At 36.0% G+C, this 27729-nt stretch overlaps 1 protein-coding gene across 5 annotated transcripts in view; it reads right to left on the bottom strand.

The window, feature by feature from the left end:
• Positions 1-27729, bottom strand: part of zmiz1a (zinc finger, MIZ-type containing 1a) — a 166753-nt gene that overhangs the window by 42696 nt on the left and 96328 nt on the right. For 4 of the 5 annotated variants that reach the window (XM_051125690.1, XM_051125688.1, XM_051125693.1 and 1 more), the window contains exons 4-5: positions 20826-20878; positions 5219-5338 (exon numbers count right to left, since the gene is read on the bottom strand). In XM_051125690.1, coding sequence (XP_050981647.1) covers positions 5219-5287 — 69 coding nt within the window. In that variant the 5' untranslated portion in view covers positions 5288-5338; positions 20826-20878. The remainder of the gene's footprint in view (positions 1-5218; positions 5339-20825; positions 20879-27729) is intronic. The other variant, XM_051125689.1, reaches the window with a different exon arrangement.

Here is a 27729-nt window from a genome sequence, read left to right as displayed (position 1 = left end):
ACTCCACCTTTCCCCTGCTAAGTAAGCGGTGTCCAAACAGGACCTTCTCCACCTCAGGGCAGCTCTGTGTGTTAGGATCAGTCACTCCAGAGACATTAAAGTCATGCTGCTTGACTAGGTCCGGACATAAACACTTCTGATAAACCGTACTACAAAATTAGTGTATTATAGGGATAGTTCACCTAAAAATTACAATTCTGTCATTAATGACTCACTCTAATGTCGTTCCAAAACTGTAAGACCTTCGTTCATCTTCAGAACATAAATTAAGATATTTTTGATGAAATCCAAAAGCTTTTTGACCCTGCATAGACAGCAATGCAACCGACATGTTCAAGGCCCAGAAAGGTAGTAAGAACATAATTAAATTAGTCCAGAAGAGAAGAACTTGTTGAATGAAGTCATTATTTTTGTTTTCTTTGCGCACAAAAAGTATTCTCATAGCTTCATAAAATTACGGTTGAACCACTGATGTCACACAGACTATTTTATCGACGTCCTTGCTACCTTACGTGCCTTGAACATGGTAGTTGCGTTGCTCTCTCAGGGTCAGAAAGCTCTCAGATTCCATCAAAAATATCTTCATTTGTGTTCAGAAGATGAGCAAAGGTCTTACGGGTTTGGTATGACATGAGGGTGAGTAATTAATTTTCCTTTTTGGGTGAACCCCTTTAAAGTCACTGAATAATGAAAAATAAGATTTTCTTGCTCTTTTTTTCTTGTTCTCCTAGTTCAATTATAGGAGCTAAGCAGAAAAAATGAAACAGTGCAAAGTAATATTCACATACACTGTTTACACACATGGAAAGCATGGAAATATCAAGGTATTTTTTTAAGCTTAGGTCCTTTTTTATGAATGCAATGCAATTTATAATATATTTATATAATTATTATATAAATAACCCTATTGGAATTGCTCAGATTTTTCTTCAAAATTCATTTTTGAGGGCCTAAACATGCTCGAAAACTCATGAAATGTTGCACAAGCCAAAAGTGTGGAAAATTTACATCTGATATGGGTTTCAGAAGTGGGTGTGGCAAAATGGCTCGATAGCGCCACCTATAAAATATCAACTAAATGCCTATCAAGCTGTGTTTCACATACATTCACGAAATTCGGCAGACACTTGTAACATACCAGTGCCTACAAAAACGTTCTGTATGAAGGCCGAAACTCAACAGGAAGTCTGTTTCTTTAATTTTCTCAGCAAGCTTAGTGCCGTTTTTGCTATTTTCAGTTGTTTTATTTAAACAAACTCCTCCTAGAGATTTAAACAGGCAGCAGGCTGCTGGCAGCAGGAAGTTTGGCACATATAAATGACTTTGACATACTTCGTCTATATTTACCACTTTAAATGCATATTGCTCACCGTTCCCTGTTTTCCTAAAGCAAGGGCCCTTTCAACGCTGCTGGCAGCTTTAATTTAAAAAAAAAAAAACGTTTTAAATAAAAACAACTACATTCTTGTCTCTGGTGCAGGAAACTTGATTAAATAATAAGTAGTACAACACATGACTCTACATTTACTAAATTTTAATTACTTCATTAAAAAAAATAAAACTCTATTAGGAAATTTTATGGAAAGGATTCTTCCAATTATTCAACCGCATTCAATACTTCACTCAGACAAAAGAGAAAAAAAACGAAGGTCAGGATCTTGAAATCTTAAGGGCAATTTCTCTCATCGGTTAATCTGTCGTAGGAGATCCCTGAGCACGAGCTCATTTCATCAGTCCTACACGGGACATGGACCATGAATAACTGCCTCCTCCAGTATCAGTATACTCTTCAGCACATTTGTATTCATGTTCCATGTGAATGATAATTTCTTCTTAAGAAGAAAAAAGAAAAGAAAGACTGTCTAATTAAACTGAGTCGCTGTGCCATGTTTCACTTATTATTTCTGATCATTAAATTCCTCCTCATGTTCTTGATGGAGAATGAGCCAAGAGAATTGCTCTGATCAAGCAGCGTTTATCATGCATTCAAAGGTAAACACTGTGAATGGAAAGGGTTTTAGCTTTAGTTAGCAGAACGAATTAAAGCTAAACAAACAAGGAAAAGACAACAGAAAAAAAAAGCTCCATACTTTTTCTTAAAGCCTTGAATGTTTCAGTTGAACTGCTGTCTATGCAGGGTAAGAAAGCTCTTGGATTTCATCAAAAATATCTTAATTTGTGTTCTGAAGATGAATGAAGGTCTTTGAGGTTTGGAACGACATGAGGGTGAGTAATTAACGACAGAATTTTCATTTTTGTGTGAACTATCCCTTTAATGTTATGAGTATAAATGTATAAAAGTAAATTGAATTGTTTAATATACAGTTAAAATTAACAAAATTACAAGAGAAATTGATCTGGGTGAGCGTGTGATTCAGTTCAATGCACCAGTTCGACTTGAGTTGATTGTGATGTCAGTCTGCTCCTCTCAGACAGAAGAGGATCTCATTTTGTGTGATTGACAGCTATTGGCTGCCGACTGCTCAGCGTGCGGGCTTTAACTGCCGGTGAGGAAGCCCGCGATGGGAAAACAGAGGAATTCTGTAGGAAGGGCTGTGTAAATGAAAGTCAGATGGCAGTGCGAGAGTCTGGTTGTATGCGGATAGAAAAAGTCAAAGAAGTCAAGAGAGAAAATGGTCCGTTTGATCGACATTACAATCACAACATGCTGATGGCTTCATGTGGGTGTTAGTCATGAGATTGGACATAATGTTTTACACCACTGTCATTATAACCAACCGAGTAAAGTTGAGGGAAGAATAGATTGTGTGACAGGCAGGCACATGATTGAGTGACAGGATGACAGAATGATGAAAGGAGGGAAATGGGACAGAGAGGAAAGGAAACACCCCTATTAGATTAAGAGAGTATCAGGTTTTTGACATATTGATGTCACAAACAAGATAACATTCAGAAATTGTCAAGGTATAGGCATTTCCACAAAGCTAGAGGTCATCGACACATGGAAGTTTTAAATGTACTGGAGCAAATACAGCCAGTTCTGTTCCATACTGACTAAAATATTAAGTGGACATAAAATGATAATGCTTAAATTGAGCTCACTGGGACTAAAGTCCTGGCAGCTAAATGGACGACTCTCACATCACTAAATGTGACATATCAATATTATTAATAAGCAGCAATCGATTGCGTTTTGTCTTTAGCTTTAATCAGGCTCAATCTGCTATGCAAAACAGAGATAACAGTGTCATTTGTAACCAATTAAATAGGCTCAGAAATTCAATGGATTCTTACATGCGGTAGACATGATCTTATTAGCGCTAAGACTTGCCTAATTGATGCAGAGACAACAAAGCCTAGCGGAAATCTGCGCGGACATGAAAAACGCTGAACTGTCTGTAATATACAAGTTGGCATGTCAAATATTTCCATAAATCTGTCGAGAGATGCGAAATGTCACACCTACACAGCACTCTGCAATTATCCAAGTCTAGAATCACAAGACATAGCCTTGGGTCATACCTACTTTGTCTTTGTAAGTTTGGCTATAGTTGTTTTTTTCAAATGTCCTCTCTGACATGTAAACGTACGAACATTTAAAGTGGTTTTCATAAAATGAAGTGCACTTATATCAGTCAAATGTTTGCTTTCAATGCATTGATACCTACCAACATAGTTTAGAAACTCTGTATAAAAGCATGAGCCTGTGATGTGTGCACTGTTTTTTTCTGTATTTTTGATTAAATAAATGCAGCCTTGATGAGCAGCAGAGTCTTCTTTAAAGAACATTAAAAATCGTACTGATGAACATTTGAAAGGCGGTGTATTTCAAAATGTTATTTATTCCTGAGATGACAAAGCTGAATTGTCAGCGACCACTGCTACAGTTTTCAGTGTCACACGATCCTTACTAATAATATTACAGAGAAATTAATACATGTATAATATATTGAAAATGGTTGTGCTGCTTATTATTCATATCTTTCATGAATAAAAAGTTTAAATGAACAGCATTTATTTAAAATGTAAGTATTTTGTAACATTATACATGTTTTTACTTTCACTCAATTCAAATCAATTCAGTGCATCCTTATTGAATAAACATATTCATTTCTTATCTTATGGTGCCCACATTTTTTAACAGTAGTATAATTAGCTCAATTTAAAGGAGAAGTCCACTTCCAGAATAACAATTTACAAATAATTTACTCACCCACTTGTCATCCAAGATGTTCATGTCTTTCTTTCTTCAGTCGTAAAGATTAAAGAGATTGTAAAAGAGATTGTTTCTTGAGGAAAACACTTCAGCATTTTTCTCCATATAATGGACTGATATGGTGCCCCGATTTTGAACTTCCAAAATGCAGTTTAAATGCGGCTTCAAACGATCCAAGCTGAGAAAAAAGGGTCTTATATAGCGAAACAATCGGTTATTTTAATAAAAATAATACAATTTATATACCTTTTAATGCCAAACGCTCGTCTTGTCTTACTCTACCTGGATTGTTTTTGTTCCAGTTCATGACAGGGTATATCGAAAAACTCCCATCTCATGTTCTCCCTCACCTTCAAAATCGCCCCTATATCGCTGTTTTACCTTTTTTGTTAAGGGTGTTTGATCTGCTTTGCATGTTCACTTTGCAAAGACTGGGTTGGTACTTCTGCAGCGATGTAGGATGATTTTGAGGGAGAAAATACGATTGGAGTTTTTCGACATACCCTAACTGTCTTGAGTCAGAATACACAGAGTTCAGGGAGAGCAAGACAAGACGAGATTTGAGATTAAAAAAAGTATTTATATTATATTTTTTTTTATGATAATAACCGATCGTTTCGCTAGATGTAACCCTTCTTCCTCGGCTGTGATCATTTACAACCGCATTTGGGATCGTTTGAAGCCACATTTAAGCTGCATTTTGGGTACATTTTGAGTACATTATATGTGAATCTTTGTTTTGGAAGTGGACTTCTCCTTTAAAAGTAAAAGAAGTGTACAGCATCTCTGCATTTAGATAGCTAAGTAGTGTGCCTGTGTTTGTGTACACAAAAAACAAGCGTCGGCTGATAGGGCTGCTTGGAAAACAGCCGAGGAAGACAACAGGGTTCAGACTCCAACCATATTCAGCAACCTGATATGAGCCAAGCTAATGGAAAACTACAGATCCCCATCAGAGTGACAGTGGGAGACCCTGGAACAATGAACAGACAGACAGACAGACAGACGATCATGGTGTCACTGTGGTTCTTTTCTCCTCACCTGTTTGATGCACAGCAGCCTGTCATTGGTCTGCTGTATGTGCCTGTCCATCGAAGGAATCGAGTTCATCTTGACTGCTGCCTCTTTCTCTCTACCTGGAAGCCATTAAAGTTCTTCTCTCTGAAAAATGGACAGACAAAGAGAGGAGTGTGTCAGGCTGAGAGAAAAACGGGAGAGCACTTCAGCGCAAATCTGTGATCTCCACACACGCTCAACGAGGCCCTGAAAGACACCGAGCGCTCAGATGACATTTCAGTAGTGGGTGAGGAGGAGCCGTCCCATCCATCTTTCATGTTGACAAAGTCACTCCAGTGTAACTTTAACACCCCTCTCGGTTTCTTACAAGTTCAACTGTGATCTACGAAAAAAGGCTAGCAAAACAAACAGCACAACTCTGTAAGGAAGGAGCAGGGAAAGTGTGTGTGTGTGCTGATAGGACGAACTGTGACCAATTACACTCCAATCAGACCTCTGCAAATGCTTGAACCCCATCAGCGTGTCTATTACACGCTGTTAAAGGTATCAGGCCTTACATTCAAGGTTATCAATTTAGCCACCGCGGGCTGATTTACAGTTGCGTTCGCTGGCAAATAAACATGAGGCCCCATGGCCAGCGCTGTAACTCACTGCGCCGACACGCGGAAGGATTAATTGGTGAGGAACGGGAGCGTCGGGACTTCATCTCTCATCTGGCCACTTCACCACCATCACTCTTAAAATTCCAAGGCACAAATGTGGAAAAAAAAAAAAAAAAAAAAAAAAAAAAAACAGGCAGACGGCAAAATTCCCCTACCGCCCACTGCAGCGGTCTGATAAAGCTCTCTTCAAATATCTCAGCTGTGTGCGTGACAGGACGGGGAGCGTCTCTGGCTCTCAGGAGGGTTAGATAGTGCCCTATATATGTTAAAGCAGTCAGTGCATTTCAGGAAGTGATGTCGGGACAGGTATTAAGAGTGCTTTCTTAAGCCCGCATGAAATGTTTAAGCATGTAAGTCACGGATGAGGCGACATAGGCCTGGTACCTGCATAATGGAAGTGTGCTGAATTCACAACCTCAAAGTTGGACAAAAGCACAACTTGCTCCCATTTGAACCAAAAATGTCCAGCAAATGTGCAAGAGATTAAAACACTGCAATAAATAAAATAAATATACACTACCAGTCAAAAGTTTTTGAACAGTAATATTTGAAATGTTTTTAAAGAATGCTCTTCTTCTCACCAAGCCTGCATTTATTTGATTGAAAGTACAGTAAAACACTACAATTTTGAAATATTTGAAAATAACTGTTTTCTATTTTAAAATGTAATTTATTCCTGTGATTTAAAAGCTGAATTTTCAGCATGATTACATTGTATCTTTGTTAAAATAAAAGTATTCATTTCTATAATTAATTAAAAAATTAATAAAAAATGAATTCAAAAATATAAAAACTATACTGACTTCTATCCTCTGAATGTTATAGTGTATACTGTTACAAAAGCGTTTTATTTCAGATAAATGCTGATCTTTGGATCAATCAAAGAATCCTGAAGCAAATGTACTCAACTGTTTTAAATATTGATAACAATAATAATAATAATAATAATAATAATAATAATAATAATAAAAATAATAATAATAATGTTTCTTGAACAGCAATGTCTTCATCAGTCCTCAAGTCTTCATTAAATGTGCAAGAGATTGAAACACTGCAAATAAGTATATATATATATATATATATATATATATAAATAAAAATAAAACAAACTCTTAAGTTTATTATATATTCTATCCTAGAGTATAGACATATTTATCTCAGAATAAGAAAATATTGTTAACTGTAAACAATAAGGCTTATTGTATTTATCTATATTTATATGTATTATCCTTTTTTATGTATTACCTTTGTCTTTCAAAGCATAAAAACAACTATTCTGCTAGATTTACACAACCATTTAACAAGTCTATTATGCTCACTAGAGCTGCATTTCTATATTTAAATAACATAGTTTGATCAATTTATTGCATTTTTGATTAATTAAATGATTAATGAAATTATTCATTTTCAATCCTTACTGAATGCACACTTTTGAATAGCAGTGATATGCCTGAATATGTTTGAAAAATGAATGAAAAGCTATATTCTTTCTAAACAAGCCATATACTAAGCAGTTTTGCTTCTAAATTGTGTGTGTAATTATATATATATATATATATAATATATATATATATATATATATATATATATATATATATATATATACACATACATATATATATATATATATATATATATATTTATTTATACACATTTAGATTTATTTCTACATTTTAATTTTAATTTTATTTTTTTCCTGGAACTTTTACTGGACAACAACAAAATCTATCCCAAATATGGATACATTTTTTTTTTTAACTGAATGGAAATCGCTCAGGATACATCCCTCTGCCACTGAGTAAATGCAATGCTAATTTGGCAAAATGCTCAAACAGGATTCGGGTTGTGGTTGCAGTGACAGTCAAAGGCCAGCAGGTGTCTCTCTCTCACACACTGCAGCCCTGCCACCCTGACCATCAGCACCACCACAAATAACTGCTGAGTGTTCCTTTAAGCCTTTACAAGCGCTACAAATCCTCTGCTCCAACCCACTAACAGGGAACACTCAAACCAGAGGCTCGCCTGTCTGACCTTGTGGCTATTGATTAACTATTTCCCTCCTTACCCCGCTGTCACTCTCACCTCCAGCTACCAGCATTGAGGGGCGGGGGGGGGGGCGGTTAAGAAAGAGTCCTCTCCTCCTCCTCCTTCTCGTGAGGCTATTGTTTGGTGTGCAAACTCCAAGCTACGGGCTTTGAGAGGCCAATGATGACATGAAAACATCTTTACAGCAGCAGCTGAACATCCTGATCTATGACGTCAAACAGCCGTAAAGCAGAGTCCAAAACTCCACACAGCTTGATCACGCATCCCTCTCTCTCTCTGTGTCACTCTCTCACCCCTCAGGCAATGAAGGCTGGAAAAACACCAGTTATATAACACACCAACTACCTCAATGAAAACAAACTCTTGTTCTCATTATTCAAAGAGAAGCAGAAGCCGGCCATGGAGTCATTCCAAACTAAAAGTTTACAGTCAGATACTTGGCCATGCTGGAAGCATTTCGAAGCACTGCTCTTGGACCTAACTAACTCAATTCACATATTCTTTATAGAAAATTATAATAATGTTTATTGTTATTTGTATTATTAATTAAATATAATTGCATGTGTGTTTCTGTCATTATATTTGGCACTCTTATCATTAAAACATCTTGAAAAAAAGAAAAAATATTAAGTGTATAATTAAAAAAAGTTTAACTTAAAGTTATTCAAGCTGTCGAGTGCGAATAACAAAAATACTGATAAACAATACAAATAAAAATTTACAAATTAAAAAAAAAATACATATTTTGTGGAATTCACACCATCAAACCATACAAAATGAGATGAGTTGTTGAGATCCAGGTATTATTAAAAAAAAAAAAAAACAGCAGGATACAGAAGCTAAACCTCAAAAAAAAAAACAGTGGGATAAATCATATCAGATGAACAAGACTAGACGTAATTCATATTGTCAGAACCAAAACAAAACCAAGGAAGTGAAGTATAAAAAACATGGTGGAAAGATGTTGTTTAATCTTATGAAAGGTGGGGTCAGACAGAGGGCTGAGAGATGGATGGAAAAATTGAAAGAGAGAGAGAACTTAGTTTGTGCAGGGAGAATTATCTCTTCATAATCAGACACACACCGCATGAGTGCGTTTTGCATTTCCACTCACGCTTGACTCCCTTTTTCAAAGGCAGCTCTCTATAAATACCATCAGTCGCTCTCTTGGGTTAAGGACAGGGATTGAGAGACTGATACCAGCCTGGAACACAACTCAAGAAAAAGGCCAAGCTTAAAAGACTGATCATAATTACAGCTCACGCTCAGATCCGACCAAGAGATCTTTTCAAAGCAGCTTGACTCGTTCACGCGGCGTAAACTTCTCATTCGCTGCTTTAATGCCCGCAGGACAAAAGTTTCACAACTCAATCAGCATTAAGTCAGTCTTATTCTGGCCAAGAGCTGCCCACTTACTCAGGAAAGATCTGTGTGACTGACATGTAAAATGACCAATCAGAACAGGTATTGAAATCATTAAAGGGACAGTTCACTCAAAAATTATGTTTCAATGTTGTTTCAAATGGATGCGTTTCTTATGAGATTTGAAAAAAATGGAGACTCGAAATATCTTCTTTCATGTTCCAGAAGAAATATAAAAGAATATATACTTCTGCTCCCTCCTAGTCACCTTCTTTTAGATATCTGAACATTTCCCATTTGATGTCGCTCATATGCTCAACTAAACTAGTTATTAGTTCTCTATTCAAAACAGCTCATAAACCTCATGTTTATTTCCAAGTGGACTGGCGCACTCTTGACTTCAGGACATTGGGTGGCCCCAGCCAATCAGATCGTAACTGGCAATTTCAGCCAGGTCTCGTGCACAAAATGCCTCAGGCGGTCAGTGCGTTGACTGTGGGCGGTTTGTGGGTGTAACGTATAAGACTTGCTTTCAGCTTGGCTGATCAGATCAGGCCGCCTGCGGTGGAGAGACAGAGGGAAGTCTCTCAGCACCTGTTGGTGTGACTGCCACAGCTAAGTGACAAATAGATGAGGGTCCACGGCAAGCGCATCTGCGTTTGGTGCCACATTCTGCTGTCTGCTCATATCGAGCATCACCAAGTAAGCCTAAGAGACATAGTGGCCCCAAAAAGCATTGACACTTACTGTACACATATTGATCAAAAGTTTGGGGTTGGTAAGATATTTAAAAAGTTTAAAAAAAATAAAATAACATTTGGTAACAGTTTACAATAAGGTTCCATTAATGTTAGTGTATTGACTAACATGAATGAACAATAAACAACACATTTATTACAGTATTTATTAAACTTTGTTGATGTTAGTTAATAACAGTCGTTCATTGTTACTTCATGTTAATTCGTAGTGCATTAACTAATGTTAATTGATTAAATTAACATAAACTAAGCTTAATAAATGCTGTAGAAGTACCTAAAGTAGTTAACTAAATGTTAACTAATGAACCTTATTGTAAAGTTTTACTGAATTTTCTAATGCTTATTAACGCTATACATTTGACGAAAATACAGTAAAGCAGTAATATTGTGAAATATTTGTTACAATTTAAAGTAACTGTTTTCTATTTTTAAAAATTTAAAAATATTGTGGCATTTTAAGCAGCCATTATACTTCAGCCTTCAGTGAATCTTCAGAAATCACATTCTAATATACTGATTTTCTGCTATTTAAAAAAAAAAAATAAATAAATTCAATATTAAAAACAGTTGGGCATCTTAATATTTTTGTAAAAAACCATGACGGTTTTGTCAGGATTCTTTGATGAATAGAAAGTTTTAAAAAAAAACTGCATTTATTGCAAATAGAAAACCATTTATAATTTTACTAAAGATTTTTGTCAATTTATCAACAATGATCAAATGATTTATGTAATATATTCTTGCTTAATAAAAGTATCAATTACCACTAAAATAAAATTAAATAAAACAGTAACAATTAAATGGTAACAAAAATAAAATATAAAAAAAATGAAATAAAATAAAATGAATAAGGTTCATTAATTAGCATTGGTTAACTATATTAGTTAACATGAACTAAAAAAATACTTCTACAGCATTTATTAATCTTAATGTTAATTTCAGCATTTACTAATGTATTAATAAAGTTGTGTTTGTTATCATTAGTTAATGCACTGTAAACTAACATGAACAATGAACAAATGTATTTTTATTAACTAACATTAACAAAGATTAATAAGTAGTGTAATACATGTATTGTTCATTGTTTGTTCATATTAGTTAATACATTAATGTTAACAAATTACACCTTATAGTGTTACCAATAAAATAAAATAAAATGGTAACACTTTACAGTAAAGTCCATTAGTTAACATTAGTTAACTACATGAACAAAGAATTAACAATACTTCTACAGCATTTATTAATCTTAGTTATTGTTAATTTCAGCATTTTCTAATGCATTATTAAAATCAAGTTGTGTTTGTTTACATTAGCTAATGCTCTGTGAATTAATATTAACAAGCAATGAACAACTATATTTTTAACTAACATTAAGAAAGACTAATAAACAGTGTAATAAATGTACTGTTCATTGTTCCTGTATGCATGTTATGTTAGTTATTAATGTTAACAAATGACACTGTTGTAAAATGTTACCAATAAACGAAAAAAAAAATTAATATATATAAAAATTAATATATATAAAAATTTATATTATATATATATATATATATATATATATATATATATATAAATATAATAAAAAATAAAAATTATATATAATAAAAAAATAATAAAATAAAATAAAATAAAATAAAATGAATCTTAATGGCCCCATACTTTCGTCTGTGTAACAAAACTTAACCAAACAGCATCAGCAAACAAATTACTTTACTATAATCAGCGATATTCCTCTCAAGTTGCCCTCAAGTTCTCATAATTATGGACAGTATCTACTGAATTCACTTTTAAAACCTACGGTATTAAACTTTTTGAATTTCTTTGCATGAAAAGTGTGCATATGCTGTCTGTCTTAAACATAAAAGCCAAACATCCTTATATTTTCAGAGCCACTCTATATCAAAAGTACAAAAGCTCAAACTTCAATCTCCAATTCCAACACATTTTACGCCCAAAAACTGTGAGAAATACGCACACAGAGAAAGGCATATCATCGGTGCTCTAAACCCATTTTGCGCGTTTGTGGCGAGGAGCAGTGAGCTGGACAGTGGCCCCTGCAGACAGCACAAGGCAGCGTTTGTTATGTGAGTCCAGAAAGGCAGCGCAAAGGCTCTCCACTGCTCTCTATTGTCCTGACCTAAAATGTGCCGTAATCTCCTGAGCAGTCTCTCTAGCACCATATGTGTGTGTGCTGGCCTCCTCCTGCCCCCATCTCTCCTTTTTTCCCTCTCTTTCTCCCCCATTCTCTCCTGCCACTCAATCCGCCCCTCCTCCCTCTCCCTCTCTCTCTCTCTCCGGAACCCAGGCTGCGCGCTCCTTTAACAGGCTGGGGAATGGATTCATTTCATCTAATGTGGTTTGGTCTGAAGCAGAGCCACTCACCCTGAGCAAGAGGCTCCCCACTGCAGTCATGTGTTTTCATACAAGCCAATCAACACGGCCGCACCGGCTCACCATCTTCCCCCACCGTCGCCCTCCCTCTCTCTTCCTCTCACGCTCTCTATTTATTTCTTTCACTCACTCTACCTTCCTCTTACTCTCAAACCGACTCCCCCCTTTCCGCTTCCCTCCTCCCTTTCTGCCACCCCCTCCTTTTCTTCTTTACTCTTTACATCTGCCTGAGGCTTTCTGTTTCATTCTGGTCACAAGGCACTTAGCTACTGACTCGAGTCTGCTTTTCTGTCCCTTCACCTCTCTCCTCACCTCGTCCTCCACGATATCACAGTCCCCATCCTTCCCGCTCGCTTTAATTTGCTCTTTCTGTTCCTCTTTCTCTACCTGTCTCTCTCTCTCATTATTTGTTGAAAGCTTGGATCTGTTGGGATCCTTGCTGGAACAGAAGGTTGGTGTGGCCCATCTGTGAGCTGATGGGAGAGGGGAGGGCACATGTACAGACAGACCACCCCCACCACAAACTGCCCTCAACTAACAGACTATTTTAATTAGTGGTCAGCCATTATACTGGTGATAGCAGCTAATGCAGTCTGTTTATGAAATGTATTATAGCAATAATAATTAGATACAGATGAATGCAAAATTTAAGCAAACAACCCTTTTTAATTTACACAATATTTAATCACCCAAAATATTTACTTGAAATTTCAGAATAATAATTTGGATTTATGGTTGATACTTGATACTTTAACTTGTTATTCAACAAAGAATCCTAAAAAAAAAAAAAAAAAAGAATCACAGGTTCCAGAAAAATATTTGGCAGCACAACTGTTTACAACATTGATAATTCTAATAATAAATCAGCATATTTAAAATGATTTCTAAAGGATTGTGAGACACTTAAGACTGGAGTAACAGCTGATGAAAATTCAGCTTTGCATCACAGGAATAAATTATATTTTAAAGTGTATTAAAATAAAAACCACTATTTTATATTGTAATAATATTTGCAATATTACTGTTTTTGTCTGTATTTTTGATCAAATACATGCAGCTTTGATGAGCATAAGTGACTTCTTTGAAAAACATTTGAAGTCTTACTGATCCCAACTGATATCTTATGTCTTAATGATTGATATATAAAATATATTATTTAGATATATAAAAAAGATAGAAAAAAAAAATATATATATATATATTACTGTTAAGTATATTATTAATATAGAACAAACAAAATTATATTTGTATATCTAAAACTAAAATATATATATTATTCATATATAGAAATAAAAAATATAAAATTGTATGTGTATATATATATTATATTATATCTTTACTGCCATATTCAGATTCATATTTTCTTTCAAAAGATGTGAAAATAAATACAAAAGCATAAATATAATATACAGTTAAATATAATACATACATAATAATGTCAATATACTATAAATATAGTATAATACAATCCAACCAAACAAATGAACACCACATTAAAACTAAATTAAAAAGGTAAGGTAGATAATAAGATAATCGCATTATTTATTAAACTTCTTTGTTTAATGTTAGTTACTTTAAGTATCTTAATATGATCAATAATATATATTTTAAATGTACAAAAATGTACACAAATATAATTCTAATATAAAAATTACACACACACACACACACATATATATATATATATATATATATATATATATATATATATATATAAAAAAAATTATAATTATAATTAGATTTACACATTTACATATATGTACGTGGACATACATTAACAATTAATAAATACGCATGCGTATATGCATTTATATGACGTTCTTGTATATATCAGCTACAAGAAAAGTTAACTAACAATTCACCAACCACACGTATTATCACGAATGCTCACATCTGAAATCATTCAACACTGTGATTCTTCACACGCTGCATTTCTTCACAAATCCTTTACACCTCCGTAGAAGCGGAACGACCTCAGTCGGTTTGACCTTGCCCTTGAGTAGGTGAATGAAAAGCACATCACTAACAGAGGGCGAGTATGGCCGCCCTGAAAATAATGTCAACCCAGCGTTTCCTGTGTGCAGGGAGCAAAATGGATCCTGGCCTCATACTGATCTGCTGCTGGGCCGCTGCACAGATAATATCCACTTTAATTTCTCACCTGAGGGGAAGTTCTCACGAGGGAGCTGCTGACGCCAGGCTGGGGATGTGACAGCCATTTTTCATCAGCTCACCGCATGATGCCAACACATAATAACCTTTTTCTACTAATCTGGGGTCAGTTTGGATTCTTTTTATTGTGTATCACTGCTTTATCGCTGAGTTTTCCTCCTCAGCGGCCGTTTAGACACCCTGAACTTCACCACGCGGAAACAAGTACGACATCACTCTTTAAAATCAATTAATTACCCAATATAAAGAGAGTGATGAAGAAAATGAACTGTTTTACACTGGCAACCATCCCTGCGGCTTGTGCACTTCCCAAAACGGGCAGCCAGTTTTGAAATTGTCTGCAGCTGTTTAACTATTTGATATTTGAGAGCGTTTGGAGTCTATAAATATTGAACAGCGGTACGGTGCCAGGGGTCTCTACAATGGCAGGTATGTGTCACCAGATACCCCAGGACAATCCCATCATGCCATGAATACGTTGGGGGGGAAACAGAGACGATGTTTCTAGGGCGATTCGTGAACTCACTCTCCCTTCTGCTCTCATTCCTCAGCGTCTGCTCACTTCAGCTCTGATTCACTGCGCAGGGCAAGACCAGAGCTGTGAAAAACTCCAGCTATCTCAGATAAGAGCTCCCCAGGTCTGTGTGGCGCTCGGTCCGTCCAACCCGAGACGCCAACAAATCACCGCGCGCGTAAATCACGATTTAACCCTTCGCTCTTATCAACACACTGCCCAGGATTGCCAGGCATGGCTGTTGGTGTATGTGTGTGTCTTTGTGAGGCTGAGGAAAAGCATGTCCAGCATTCCTAACAATCTTCTCTCACCCTGCTCTGGCTCATCCTGAGATTCTCTCATTTGTCAGAGATCGCCAAGTGCCAGGCCTGGACAGCCCTGTGTAAATAAACCAGGAAGCGTTTTCACCTCACAGTGGGTTAGAGTGGCAGAAGCAGTAAACCAGCACAAGTCTCCCACTGGTGGGGCTGCTTCTGCTACGTTCCTTCACTTGCCGTTGAATCGTATTACGAACATAAAGCAGTGGTTCTCAACCTTTTCAGGTAGCTAACTAACAACCGAAATGAGGAAGACACCACCAACAAACTCAAAACAACTGTTACAGTTTTAACTACTGTACATGACCCGCAAACTCTTAAACACTTTTGCCAATGTGTAATTAGCCAAAATTATGTTTTTGCTATTATTTCTCTGAAATTAAATGTTAAATCACAAATGTATAATTGATTTACACCATTTACACGTTACTCCAAATTGCGAGATGTAATTCTAACTTTATAACACGCAAATGTTATTAAGACAGAATTGTGAGATATAAACTCGAAATTTTGAAAAAAGAAAAAGAAAAAGAATTTGACAAAAAAGTCAGAATTGCAAGATATAAATTTGAAATTGACGCTTCGCAAAAACCCGCCCTCCTTAGTTACTTTTGCTATGTCCGGCAAACAGTACACAACATCTTGTTATGAAAAATACATTTCGAAGCAAAGAAGAAACTGACAACAAGCTGACAAACAAGACAGAGCAGGTTACTTCTGGTACGAAACAAGTTCTCAGCTTTAAAATGTTGTAATTTTTAAGAATTCAAACAATAAATACCATTTTGTGGCTCTTTAATGTGTCATGATATTAATAGTATTATATTAAATATTATAATATAATAATAATTATTATTGCCTCATTAGATCAAAGACACTTAAACCTATTATCTTTTCTTCTTTACTTAAAGCACAAAAAAAAAAAAAAAAAAAAAAACATAAATGAACATCAGAACTTACTTTATTTCAAACGCAAAAAGAGTCAATACACGTTTCAAGTTTAAGTCCACTAAAATGAATCTACTCTCCCGTCTCATTTGTTTGTAAGACAGAATGGTGGATTCGGCATTATGATTGGTCAGATTGCCTGTTAATTAAGCTTTGCGAAGGGTCAACTGTGAGAAAAAAATGTTTTTTTGACTGTTAATTTGTATCACGCAGTTCTGTGCATCTCACAATTCTGACTTTGTAACTCGTAATTGCGAGTTTATATGTCACAATCCTAAAGAAAAAATTAGAATTGTGCGATATAAACTCGCAATTGCAAGAAAAAAGTTAGAATTGCGAGATACAAAGATATCTTGGAATTCTGAGTTTTTTTCCTTGCAATTGCGAATTTATATCCTGCAATTCTGATTTTATAACTCTCAAATGTGAGTTTATTTGTCTTAATCCTGAGAAAAGTCAGAATTGCGAGATATAAACTCACAATTGCGAGACACAAGGTTTATATCTTGCAATTCTGAATTTTTCCTTGCAATTGTGAGTTTATATCCCACAATTACGTTTTATAACTTGCAATTGTGAGTTTATATCACGCAATTCTGAGTGGAAAAAGTCAGAAATGTGAGTTTATATCTGTCTTCATTTCTCAGAATTTTGAATTTATCTCACAAATGACTTTATAACTTGCAGTTGTGAGTCTATATCACATCTAATATGAGAAAAAAGACAGAATTGTAAATTCGTATCATGCAATTCTGAGAAAAAAAAAAGTCAGAATTGTGACATGTAAGCTCGCAATTGCGAGAAAAAAGTCATAATTGTGAGATAAAGTCACAATTACTTCCATAAAAGACTTTTACATCATTGCATAAATGAATAAATAAAAATTTGAATTAAAAAATCTATTTCAAATAAACAGTTCTTTTGAATTTTCTATTAATCAAAGAAACCTGAAAAAAAAAGTAGTAGGTTTTAATATCTTTTTGATCAAATAAATGCAGCCTTGGTGAGCATAAGAGATTTTAAAAATAATTTTTAAGAAATCTTATTGACCCTAAACTGATTAATTTAAAGTTGGCGCTTTTTATTATGCAATTACAAATAAGTATCAACAATGTAATTATAAAAAGAAAATTAATTTAACCATTTTTTAATTTTAGGTTTCACTATAAACTAATAAAATAATTTAAAAAAATACTGACCAAAAGCAGCAACACTGAGTCAATCAACTAATAAATCAAATCATAATGAATTTTCTTGTTTTGTTTGTTTGTTTTCCTAAAACCTGACAGACAATGGTTTGTGGATCACTGATGTAAAACCAATCAAAATACACTGTAGTTTTACATCTGTTTCTGTATATTTTTCATTACTCTAGGCTGTGCTTATGAATGGATGGTCAGAAGTCTTCAAAAATCAGGTCACAGTGAGACACATGATTGTGAATCTTATGTACTGTTCCCATCTAAAAATAGGCACTAATGCACATCAAGGCAAGGAAGCTACTGAGCATCTCTCAGAGCATAAAAGACGCCTTCAAATGGATTCAGAAGTAGAGTCGCATGAGATGAATGCTTGTCATGTGAAAGTTACAAAGATTTCATACATTTACATATCAATTTACTATTTTAAAAAGAGAAAACTCAAGACTTGGCAGTAACACGGCAAATGCTGGAAGTTTACTACACCAATTTATTATTTCAGTGGTATCATTGAAAGAAAATGCAGTCTTTCATAAGAATGCATAAATCCTGAGATTTCTAATTTAGGGTGACAGCAGAGAGGAGGAATTCCAGGCCAGACTTTTCAGAACAAGAAAAAAAAAAAGTGTAATTTACGTTCCTGCACCGTTGGTAAAAGTGAATGGCTGTATTTCAAACTGAGGGACGAGAGCTCTGGCTCTGTCTGAGAGCTCAGCAGAACAAAACATTGGGTTTGTGGACCATGAGTGAGGACTAGAGCTGACAGGCCGGTGTAAACCGAACCCTGCAGGCAGCGGACCAGCTTGGCTGCTGGTGGACACCTCAGGGCTCTTACTGCTGAATAGGTAAGCTGAGAAATTCCACGGCCTTCTGTTTCAGGCCTGCCCTAAAAGTGCTGAAACATCAGCAACTGCCGTCTACCGCTGGGCTCTGGACTCTCACTCATAGACTGAAATACAGGAGCTCTTTCCCCTATGTCAGAAGATCCAAAAATAATACATATTTCAACAAATGTTTTAAAAATTAGTGCTTTTTTCAATGTCTAATGCCAATAACTACAGAGAAGAGACTTAAAAGACAACTTTATTTGTCTCACTTATGTTTCATGTATGCAAAAACTTTGTCTCAGATAAAAATAGATGCAAATGAGAAGATTGTTGACATACGATAGGTGTGCAGATTAATAAAGTGCATCTTGGATCTCATTTATGCATACAAGTCAAGATTTTATAATGCTTTAGAATAAAGTCTCTTCTGCTCACCAAGGCTGCATTCATTTGGAACAAAATACAACAAAAACAGTAATATTGTTATTGTAGAAATAGTTTTTGAATTTTTAAAGAACTGTTATATAAATGTACTGTAATTTTCAACAGCCATTACTCCAGTCTTCGGTGTCACACGATCCATCAGAAATCATTCTAATTTGCAGCTCAAGAAACATTCTGATTTTCTGCTCAAAAACGTATTATTATTGTTGAAAACAGCCGAGTAGAATTTTTTCATGTATCTTTGATGAATATAAAGTTCAGAAGAACAGCATTGATGTGAAATAGAAATCTTTTGTAACATTATAAATATATTATCATCTTTTGATCAATTTAAAGCATCCTTGCTAAATAAAAGTATTAATTTCTACAATTTCTCCCCCCAACCTGCCTAATATTTTGATGCAAACATGTATATGTACACAACCAGTCAAAAGTTTTTGAAATGTTTTGAAATGTTTTTAATGAAGTCTCTTTTGCTCACCAAGCCTGCATTTATTTGAAAATAAATAAAATAAAAGGTATAAAGGTATAAATAAAATACCTGTGTTCTATTTGAATATATTTTAAATATATTCAATATAAAAAACTCTCTCTCTCTCGCTCTCTCTCTCTCTCTCTATATATATGTGTGTGTGTGTGTATATATATTATATGTGTGTGTGTGTATGTACTCAACCGTTTTAAATATTGATAACAATAACAATAATAATAATAATAATAATAATAATAATAATAATAATAATAATAATAATAATAACAACAACAACAACAATAATAATAATAATAATAATAATAATAATAATACATGTTTCTTAAACAGCATATTAGAATAATTTCTGAAGGATCATGTGGCACTGAATACTGAATTATCCTGAAAATGTAGCTTTGATCACAGGAATAAATTACGTTTTAAAATATATTCAAATAGAAAACAGTTCTTTTAAATAGTAAAAATATTTCACAATATTACTGCTTTTGCTGTATTTTGGATCAAGGCTTGGTGAGTGGAAGAAAATTCTTTAAGAAACATTAAAAATCGTAGTGTTCAAAAACTTTTGACTAGTAGTGTATATATACATACTTTTTCTTATATTCTTTGATAAATAGAAACTTCAAAGGAATTTGACATAGAAATACTTTGTCTTTACTTTGACTTGATCAATTTCATGTATCATTGCAAAATAAATATGTACATTTTTTTCCAAAAAAAAAAAAACCTTATTGACCCCAAAACATTTACATAAAAAATATACATAGACTCAGATTTCCTATGAATATTTGGGTAATATGCACACAAAAGGTATTTATGTATATTGTCAGAAAAGAACAGTATTCAGACTCCTACAGTATATTAATATGATGTGGGTTGAACAGCTGTTTTGTATCACTTATGTCAGTAAATTTGCATCCAAATGAAAGCTGATGACAAAAAAGCACATTATGTAAAAGTCGTCGCCCTGATTTATACAGCAAGATCACAGATGAGAAAAACAGAGCGATTCAAACACAGCCACGTGCTTACATACTGTTCACAAGTGAGACTAACATTTCTCAAATATCTCCAACATCCGACCTCCTGCTCGGCTGCTCCTGCTGTGCTAGAGTTTTCTTCTGTTTTCTAAGACAAATCTAATTAGTGTGAAACTCCAATTAAATGAGAAGAAACTATTAGAGGCAAAAAGAAGAGTCTCCAAGAATAGAACTTGTCAATAGGGTGTAACTCTGCTATTTGGTATTGGTTTAAAAAAATATGGTGATGAACCCAGCTGACTGAAAATACAGTGTTTTAATTATCTCACTCACTAATTAAACAAACTGATCAATGGCACAGCGCTTATAGCTCATAGCTGCTACACCTGTTTACAAACGCACTCTGTCTGGAGGCTAGAGGACTGAGTACAGCAGGTTAGAAAAGAGGTTTTTCTGCCTAGAAAACACTCAGATTGCACAACTAATGGGATCAATCTGAAATTGATTGACATCAAACTCACAATTACCACATGATCTTCTGGCCAGGCCCTGTCTGCATAAGAAGTGGTCGGCCCTGTTGGAAAAAAGAAAGAAAAAGTTGATCAGCAACACAGATCAACCACCCTTAACAAGAAGATCAGCATAATCAACTAAGCTGTAATGTTTTTTTTTTTTTTTTAAGAATTCTCTTATGCTCATTAAGGCTGCATTTACGTAATCAGAATAATACAGAAAAAATAGCAATACTGTGAAATATTATTACAGTTTAAAATAATGGTGTTCTATTTCAATATATTTTAAAATATAATTTATTCCTGTGATTCAAAGCTGAATTTTCATTAGCCATTACTCCAGTCTTCAGTGTCACATGATCCTTCAGAAATCATTCTAATATGCTGATTATTAACACATCCTTGGTGAATAAAAATATTAATTTCTCTCTAAAACGAAAGAATAAAAATGTACTGACCACAAACTTTTAAATGGTAGTATATATTGTTACAAAAGATTTTTTTCTTTTTCTTTTTCTTTTTTTAAAATGCTGTTTTAACTTTTTATTTATTAAATAATTCTAAAAAAAGTATCACAGGTTCCAACAAAATATTAAGCAGCACAACTGTTTTCAACATTGATAAATCAGCATTGGAATGATTTCTGAAGGCTCATGTGACACTGAAGACTGAAGTAATGATGCTGAAAATTCAACTTTGCATCACAGGAATAAATTACACTTTAAAATATATTTAAATAGAAAACAGTCATTTTACACTGAAATAATACTTTACAATATTACAGTTTTTTCTGAATTTTTGATCAAATAAATGCAGCCCTGATGAGCCTAAAAAATAAGAAGTATAAGGGAAAAAAAACATGAAAAATCTTACGTTTTTGTAAATGTAAAATCAAGACAGTGGATAAATGTTAAATTTGTATAACTGTAATTTTATATAATATAATTTATATAATACATAAATACAACAACAACAAAAAAAAGAAAATTAAAATACAGAAATAAATCTAAATGTGCAAAAATATGCATGCATGTATATATATATATATATATATATATATATATATATGATTGTGTGCATCTATTATGTACTTTTACATGTTTACATATGAACAGTTTATTTGCAAAAACAGAAAACTTTTTTTTAATTCTCAAAAATCATGTTTTTGATGTTATGTTCTTATGTTTTGTGTTAGTTCGCTGTACTTGTTAGTTATTTTTTACCTAATCAAAAAAAAAAATCTGTTTTTGCAAATGAACTCTTTATATATTGCTTACTATTGACACTGTTTAAATACACTACATAAAAATCAAAAATTTGATTCGAACAGCAGGTCGGCATTTCTCCAATTAAGAAATGAATCTCCACTCTTCATGTGGAAGTGTCTTCTAGCAAGAGAGAAAGGCATGAACAAAACAGGGCTAGAGTGCTTTTGTCATCCGTACATGCCAGCGAAGACAGAAACGAGCACACAGAGGGTGGCGGCAAAGTGTCAGACGTTCACAAAGAAAATCAACTTGTGCAGTGTCGCCTGGAGCACGCAGTCGCACACGCAGCGGGCTAGAATCAATCCGGCCGACTGCGACTCAGCCCCCGTGGATTAAGATTTAAATTGAGGCCCATCTACGCTGTCACTAAAATGGATATTGTATCCTTCATGCAGGAAGTAGGGAATTACGGCATCCCTCTCTCCCCCCTTTACTGCTCTTGACAGATAAGTGGTGCAAGCGCAAGCTGCATGGCACAAACGCCGCTTTTCAAAACCAGCGGTCGCCTTCATCTAGGCACGGGCAAATAGAGCACGGGGTCTGCGAGGGACGCTGTTCCTTTTAAAACCTGCATGCTGTGAACCGGCTCAAATAAATATCCCCAAAGGCATCCCACTCTCCTTCAAACAGTGGCGAGCCAAGAAATAGCGCCATCATGGCACACTGTTTCCAACTCTCTCTCTCTCTCTCTCTCTCTCTCGCATCTTCTCTACTTCCTCCCCACCCGTTTGCCTCTGTGTGGCCAGGCGGTCGGTGTAGCCGAAAGGTCACTGGTGGGTAATTTGTTTTTAGCTATGCAGACAAGCCTCACAACACACACGGCCAGGTAAACCAATTACACCCTGACATGAATTGCCATGACAAACAGCCTCCGCACACAAGCGCCGCGGCCATTAGCGGTCACGCCGCTGTCCTCCCTCTTGGAGAAGAGCCCCGTCCCTGACACCCGGCCCACCTCGGTTAGCTCTTTCTCATTAGGCAACCGGGAGATCATTAACCAACACCTACCGTAACCGAGTAGACGGTTTATATTTGACGCACAAAGCCATTGAAATCAACGCTAAAATAAACGGTTAAGCCCCACCCATTTGGCAAGACCTTTATAATTTGGATTCCCAGAATTACAGCCAACAGCTTGAAAAGAACATCCTTTTGGTATTCAAAATATGAGACGAGATAAATACAAGCACAGGATGGATTTGGTCTGGATTTCGTGGCATTAGTGATATGAACTGATGCTATTTTTCCTCATATGATTTTTTAATAAAGCTCTTCAGCCTTTTTTCGGTCCGTACGCGTGTGCGTGTGTGTATGTGCGTGCGCTCTGTCTGGTACCACCTCGTGAAAACAACAGCTTTCTTGGCATTCGTTAAAAATCCTCCAGAGAAAAACTCGAGCTATGCCTGGCAGCCACGGCTTTATGGATGCGAGCAATTTCAGCCGCATGTTTGCAAAACAGCATGTCATCATCGCTGCTGTTAATCAAACACACTCCCTCATCTACCCCCACCGCACACCCGCACACTGTCCTTCTCTCTCGCTCTCATGCTCCGGGGCTGCCATTTGACTCACGGCGAAGGGCTCCTAAGTATCCATGTTAAATCTGTTACCTTGCATCCCGGCACCCCCCGCACGCCAATCCTCCTTGAAATTAATTACATGAGTGAGCAGCACTTTTACACTCACTAACTGGCCATTTCTGTAGACGGCTCGGGAGGGCTCTCCTGTACTCCATTCACTGGCCCTGAAGCAGCCCTCGGCCTCCCCTGCCAGTTACTATGGCAACAATGTTCTTTCAGCACTTGCAAAATAATGAAGACAATGTGTTTTCCATTTAGATTAGTTTTTGGCGCGGCGGTGATACAGAGTGTCCATCTTAGCACCTCTTTCACGGCTGATACGATGCAATAAAAATGGCTCTCCCGGCTTCAAATACAGGTTTACCTCTACTATCGGCCAGATAGCTGGTGTACGATACCGGGGAATTTTTTTTCCCCTCTTAACACAACGGTTTAATTACTTGCTGAGAGAGTGGAAGATCGAGTCAGTGTGAAGGGAACAAAGAAGGAAGATGGTTCACTTCTGCTACTGCAGCTACTAAGCGACGAATATGAAGATTTTTCAGTGAATTCAATTAAGTTGGTAGAAAGATTCGGAAAACACAGAACGGAAAAAATGTGTTACTTATTTACATTAAGAGGAAAATCTGAGCTATCTGAGCTATAGTGAGCTACATAATTCTTTTTCTACATTTTTGGTAGATTTCAAGATTTTTCTGGTAACTTTTCCTGATCAAACCCCGGTCCTTCCTTTCCATACAATCACCTGCAAGCTCACATTCTTGCCTTCATACATCTCAACACAGTCCTTTGTTCACCTTCAAAACACAAATTAAGATATTTTTCGTCAAATCCAAGAGCTTTCTGAATCTGCATAGACATCAACGCAACTGACACATTCAAGGCCCAGAAAGGTAGAAAGGACATTGTTAAAATAGCCCATGCGACAGCAGTGGTTAAACCGTAATCGTATGTATCTACGAAAACATTTTTTTGTGTGCAAAAACAAAAAAAAACTACTTAATTCAACAATTTCTTCTCTTCCGTGTCTTCGACACACTTTCTCAAGAGTAGTATGACGCAACCTCTGGGCCTTGAATTTGTCAGTTGCGTTGCCGTCTACGCAGGGTCAGAAAGCTCTTAGATCTTATCAAAAATATCTTAATTTTTACTTAGAAGATGAACGAAGGTATTACTGGTTTAGAATGACATGGGAATAAGTGGTTAAAGGAGAAGTTCACTTACAGAATAAAAATGTACAGATAATTTACTCACTCCCATGTCATCCAAGATGTTCATGTTTTTCTTTCTTCAGTCGTAAAGAAATTGTGTTTTTTGAGGAGAACATTTCAGGATTTCTCTCCTTAAAGTGGACTTCTATGGTGCCCCCTGCCCCCCCCCCGAGTTTGAACTTCAAAAATGCCATTTAAATGCAGCTCTAAAGGGCTCTAAACCATTCCAGCAGAGGAAGAAGGGTCCTATCTACCGAAACAGTCAGTTATTTTCTGATTTATATACTTTTTAACCTCAAATGCTTGTCTAGCTCAGCGTCAACTCTTGTGTATTCCGGTTCAAGACAGTTAGGGTAAATAGAAAAACTCCCATCTCATTTTCTCCTCCACCGACTACTACTGACCCAGTGTTTACAAAGTGAACATGCAAAGAAGATCAAACAGCCTTTACAAAAAAAAAAAAAAAAAAAAAAAAAGGTAAAACAGTGATGTAGGAAGATTTTGAAGTTGGAGAAGAAAATGAGATGGGAGTTTTTCGACATACCCTAACTGTCATGAACCAGAATACACAGAGACGACACAGAGCTAGACAAGATGAGCATTTGAAGTTAAAAAGTATATAAATTGTAAATATTTTAGAAAATGACCAATCGTTTCACTAGATAAGCCCCTTCTTCTTTGGCTGGGATCGTTTAGAGCCATTTGAAGCTGCATTTAAACTGCATTTTGAAAATTCAATAGAAGTTTATGGAGAGAAATCCTGAAATGCTTTCCTCAAAAACAATTTCTTTACGACTGAAGAAAGGGTGAGTAAATTATCTGTAACTTATTGTTCCGGAAGTGAACTTCTCCTTTAATGACAGAATTTTCATTTTTGGGGTGAACTATCCCTTTAAGAACCACTCTAAAATCATTAGAATCATTCTAAAACAGTCTAAGACCAATTTATTTGAAAGAACTGGTTCATATGAATCATTAATTCACTCACGAATCAGGACCAAATGCTCCTAAAAATTATTTAGCAGTACTTGAAATGAAACGAAACCTGTTCTGAATAAGAACAGGTTTTCAGTACCCAAGTCTACAGACGACACATTAACTCCACGCAACAGTTTGCATAAACATCCACACCCTTGTAGGGATAGCAGTTAGCAATGCTGCTATAAAATCCAAACAAAGTTCTTCCCTGGAAAATCCTTCCCAAGAAAAGGCCCTTGGGCAGACCCAGACGAAAGCCACTGCTGTGGATGGAAACAGCACAGTGTTTACAGTGGAAACAGTGAGTCTGGGACATATTCTTCAAGTCTCTTTTCCACTGTTTATAGAAAAAGGAGAGGAACAACACTTCCTGAGAGGAAAGCCAGCTTTCCAAGCCCAAATCAAAATCAAGCGTTTTGACAAATCTGTAGACGTCTACAAGCTCACACAACAACAGTGGAGTCAACGGTAGCTCGCAAAGCTATCCTTTAAAAATCTAAGAGCGTTCAATTGCGCTAATAGATTTGTGTCGCGCATGAGCCGCAGAATTTATGAGTTAGCAGCAACAGTTTATCCGTAAAATGTGCCGTAATAGACAGTTTTAGATCTTCTCTTGCGTGCGGTAATTGAGTCGCGTTTGGCCCGTCTCTGTTTGTTTCTCACGGTATCTCTGGCATGATTGAAATAGAAATGCACGGAAGGCCACTCTAGCCCTTAATTACATGGAGATAAGACGATTAACCAGCGAGCACTACTTCAAAACGGCTTCTGCTAAAAAGAAACACACATTTGTAAACTGCCCTCGTTTAGCGACTGCAGTAAACACAGGCGCGCTGAACCTCGTCTGCAGATGTCGTCATCGCTAGCTGACACTTCAAGTTTGATTGTACATGCTTAACACAGGACTGTTTGATCCTGGAAGAGTGAGGATGTATCTGTAAACACTATTTATTCAGCTTTGATGACGCAGTTTAGCATCAAAGCGTCAGTGCTGCTCGACTGATGTCTGAAAGCCATGTTGCAACCCTCACGATAGAGATGACACGCACGCGCGGTCGACGCTGATGCACGGAGGCTGCTTCTACACAGATCACTTTGTATCATCTCAGCCTTCATCTACGGAGCTGCTCTAAAACATGCGCGCACAGACAGTGTGATAATGAAGTCAGGCTGCCACCTGCAGAACGAGGCAGCTTGCATTCGAGATCAACGTCTGTTTGAGATGCTGCTGCCTTTTGAAAGAAGGAATGCGAAATCCCTGTGACTAGTGGAAATGTTATTTTGCGACAACATTACAAAGGCTACTTTCACACAGCCAGTGTTTGGGATCGAAAATTGCATTTACTAACAGGTGCGACTCTAAAATAGTCCCGTTCATGGAAGCTGATTGAATCAGCTGATTCGGTCACAGAATGCGGGGACATAACTGTATTTAGCGCTTTAAGAGAGGACTGACAACTGTATTTTGCTGCTGTGTGTATGTAGGCAAGAAATAAATCCTCAAATAGGCAAACGAGAGGTGGAGTCTTGTGATATTGCAAACAGCAAGCAATTATTAGCGATCGACAGAAAACCCGGCTAATTGGCTTGCTCAGCTCAATACACAGCATGTATATTTAATGAGGCTCGAGTGCTCATCTGATCCCCCCCCCAAAAAAAAAAAAAAAAAAATCACAAGGGAAACAACGGTCAATTTCACATGCAGTAAATAATCATTTAGGACGAGTTGCTGCTTATGTTTTATTTCATAACGATTGAGTTTTTCATGTCGGCTTTTGAATTTCTTCGATAATTGCTGCTGTAGTGTTGTTCTGTTAGTTTTGTTTTTTTATGTTATTCAAGACAACAAATGGCCTTGGGCCAGTGCTGCTTTGCC

This window comes from Labeo rohita, chromosome 13 (genome assembly GCF_022985175.1).
Source record: "Labeo rohita strain BAU-BD-2019 chromosome 13, IGBB_LRoh.1.0, whole genome shotgun sequence".
In the NCBI taxonomy this organism is placed as follows: Eukaryota; Metazoa; Chordata; class Actinopteri; order Cypriniformes; family Cyprinidae; genus Labeo; species Labeo rohita.
This window is presented reverse-complemented; position numbering and strand designations above follow the sequence as displayed.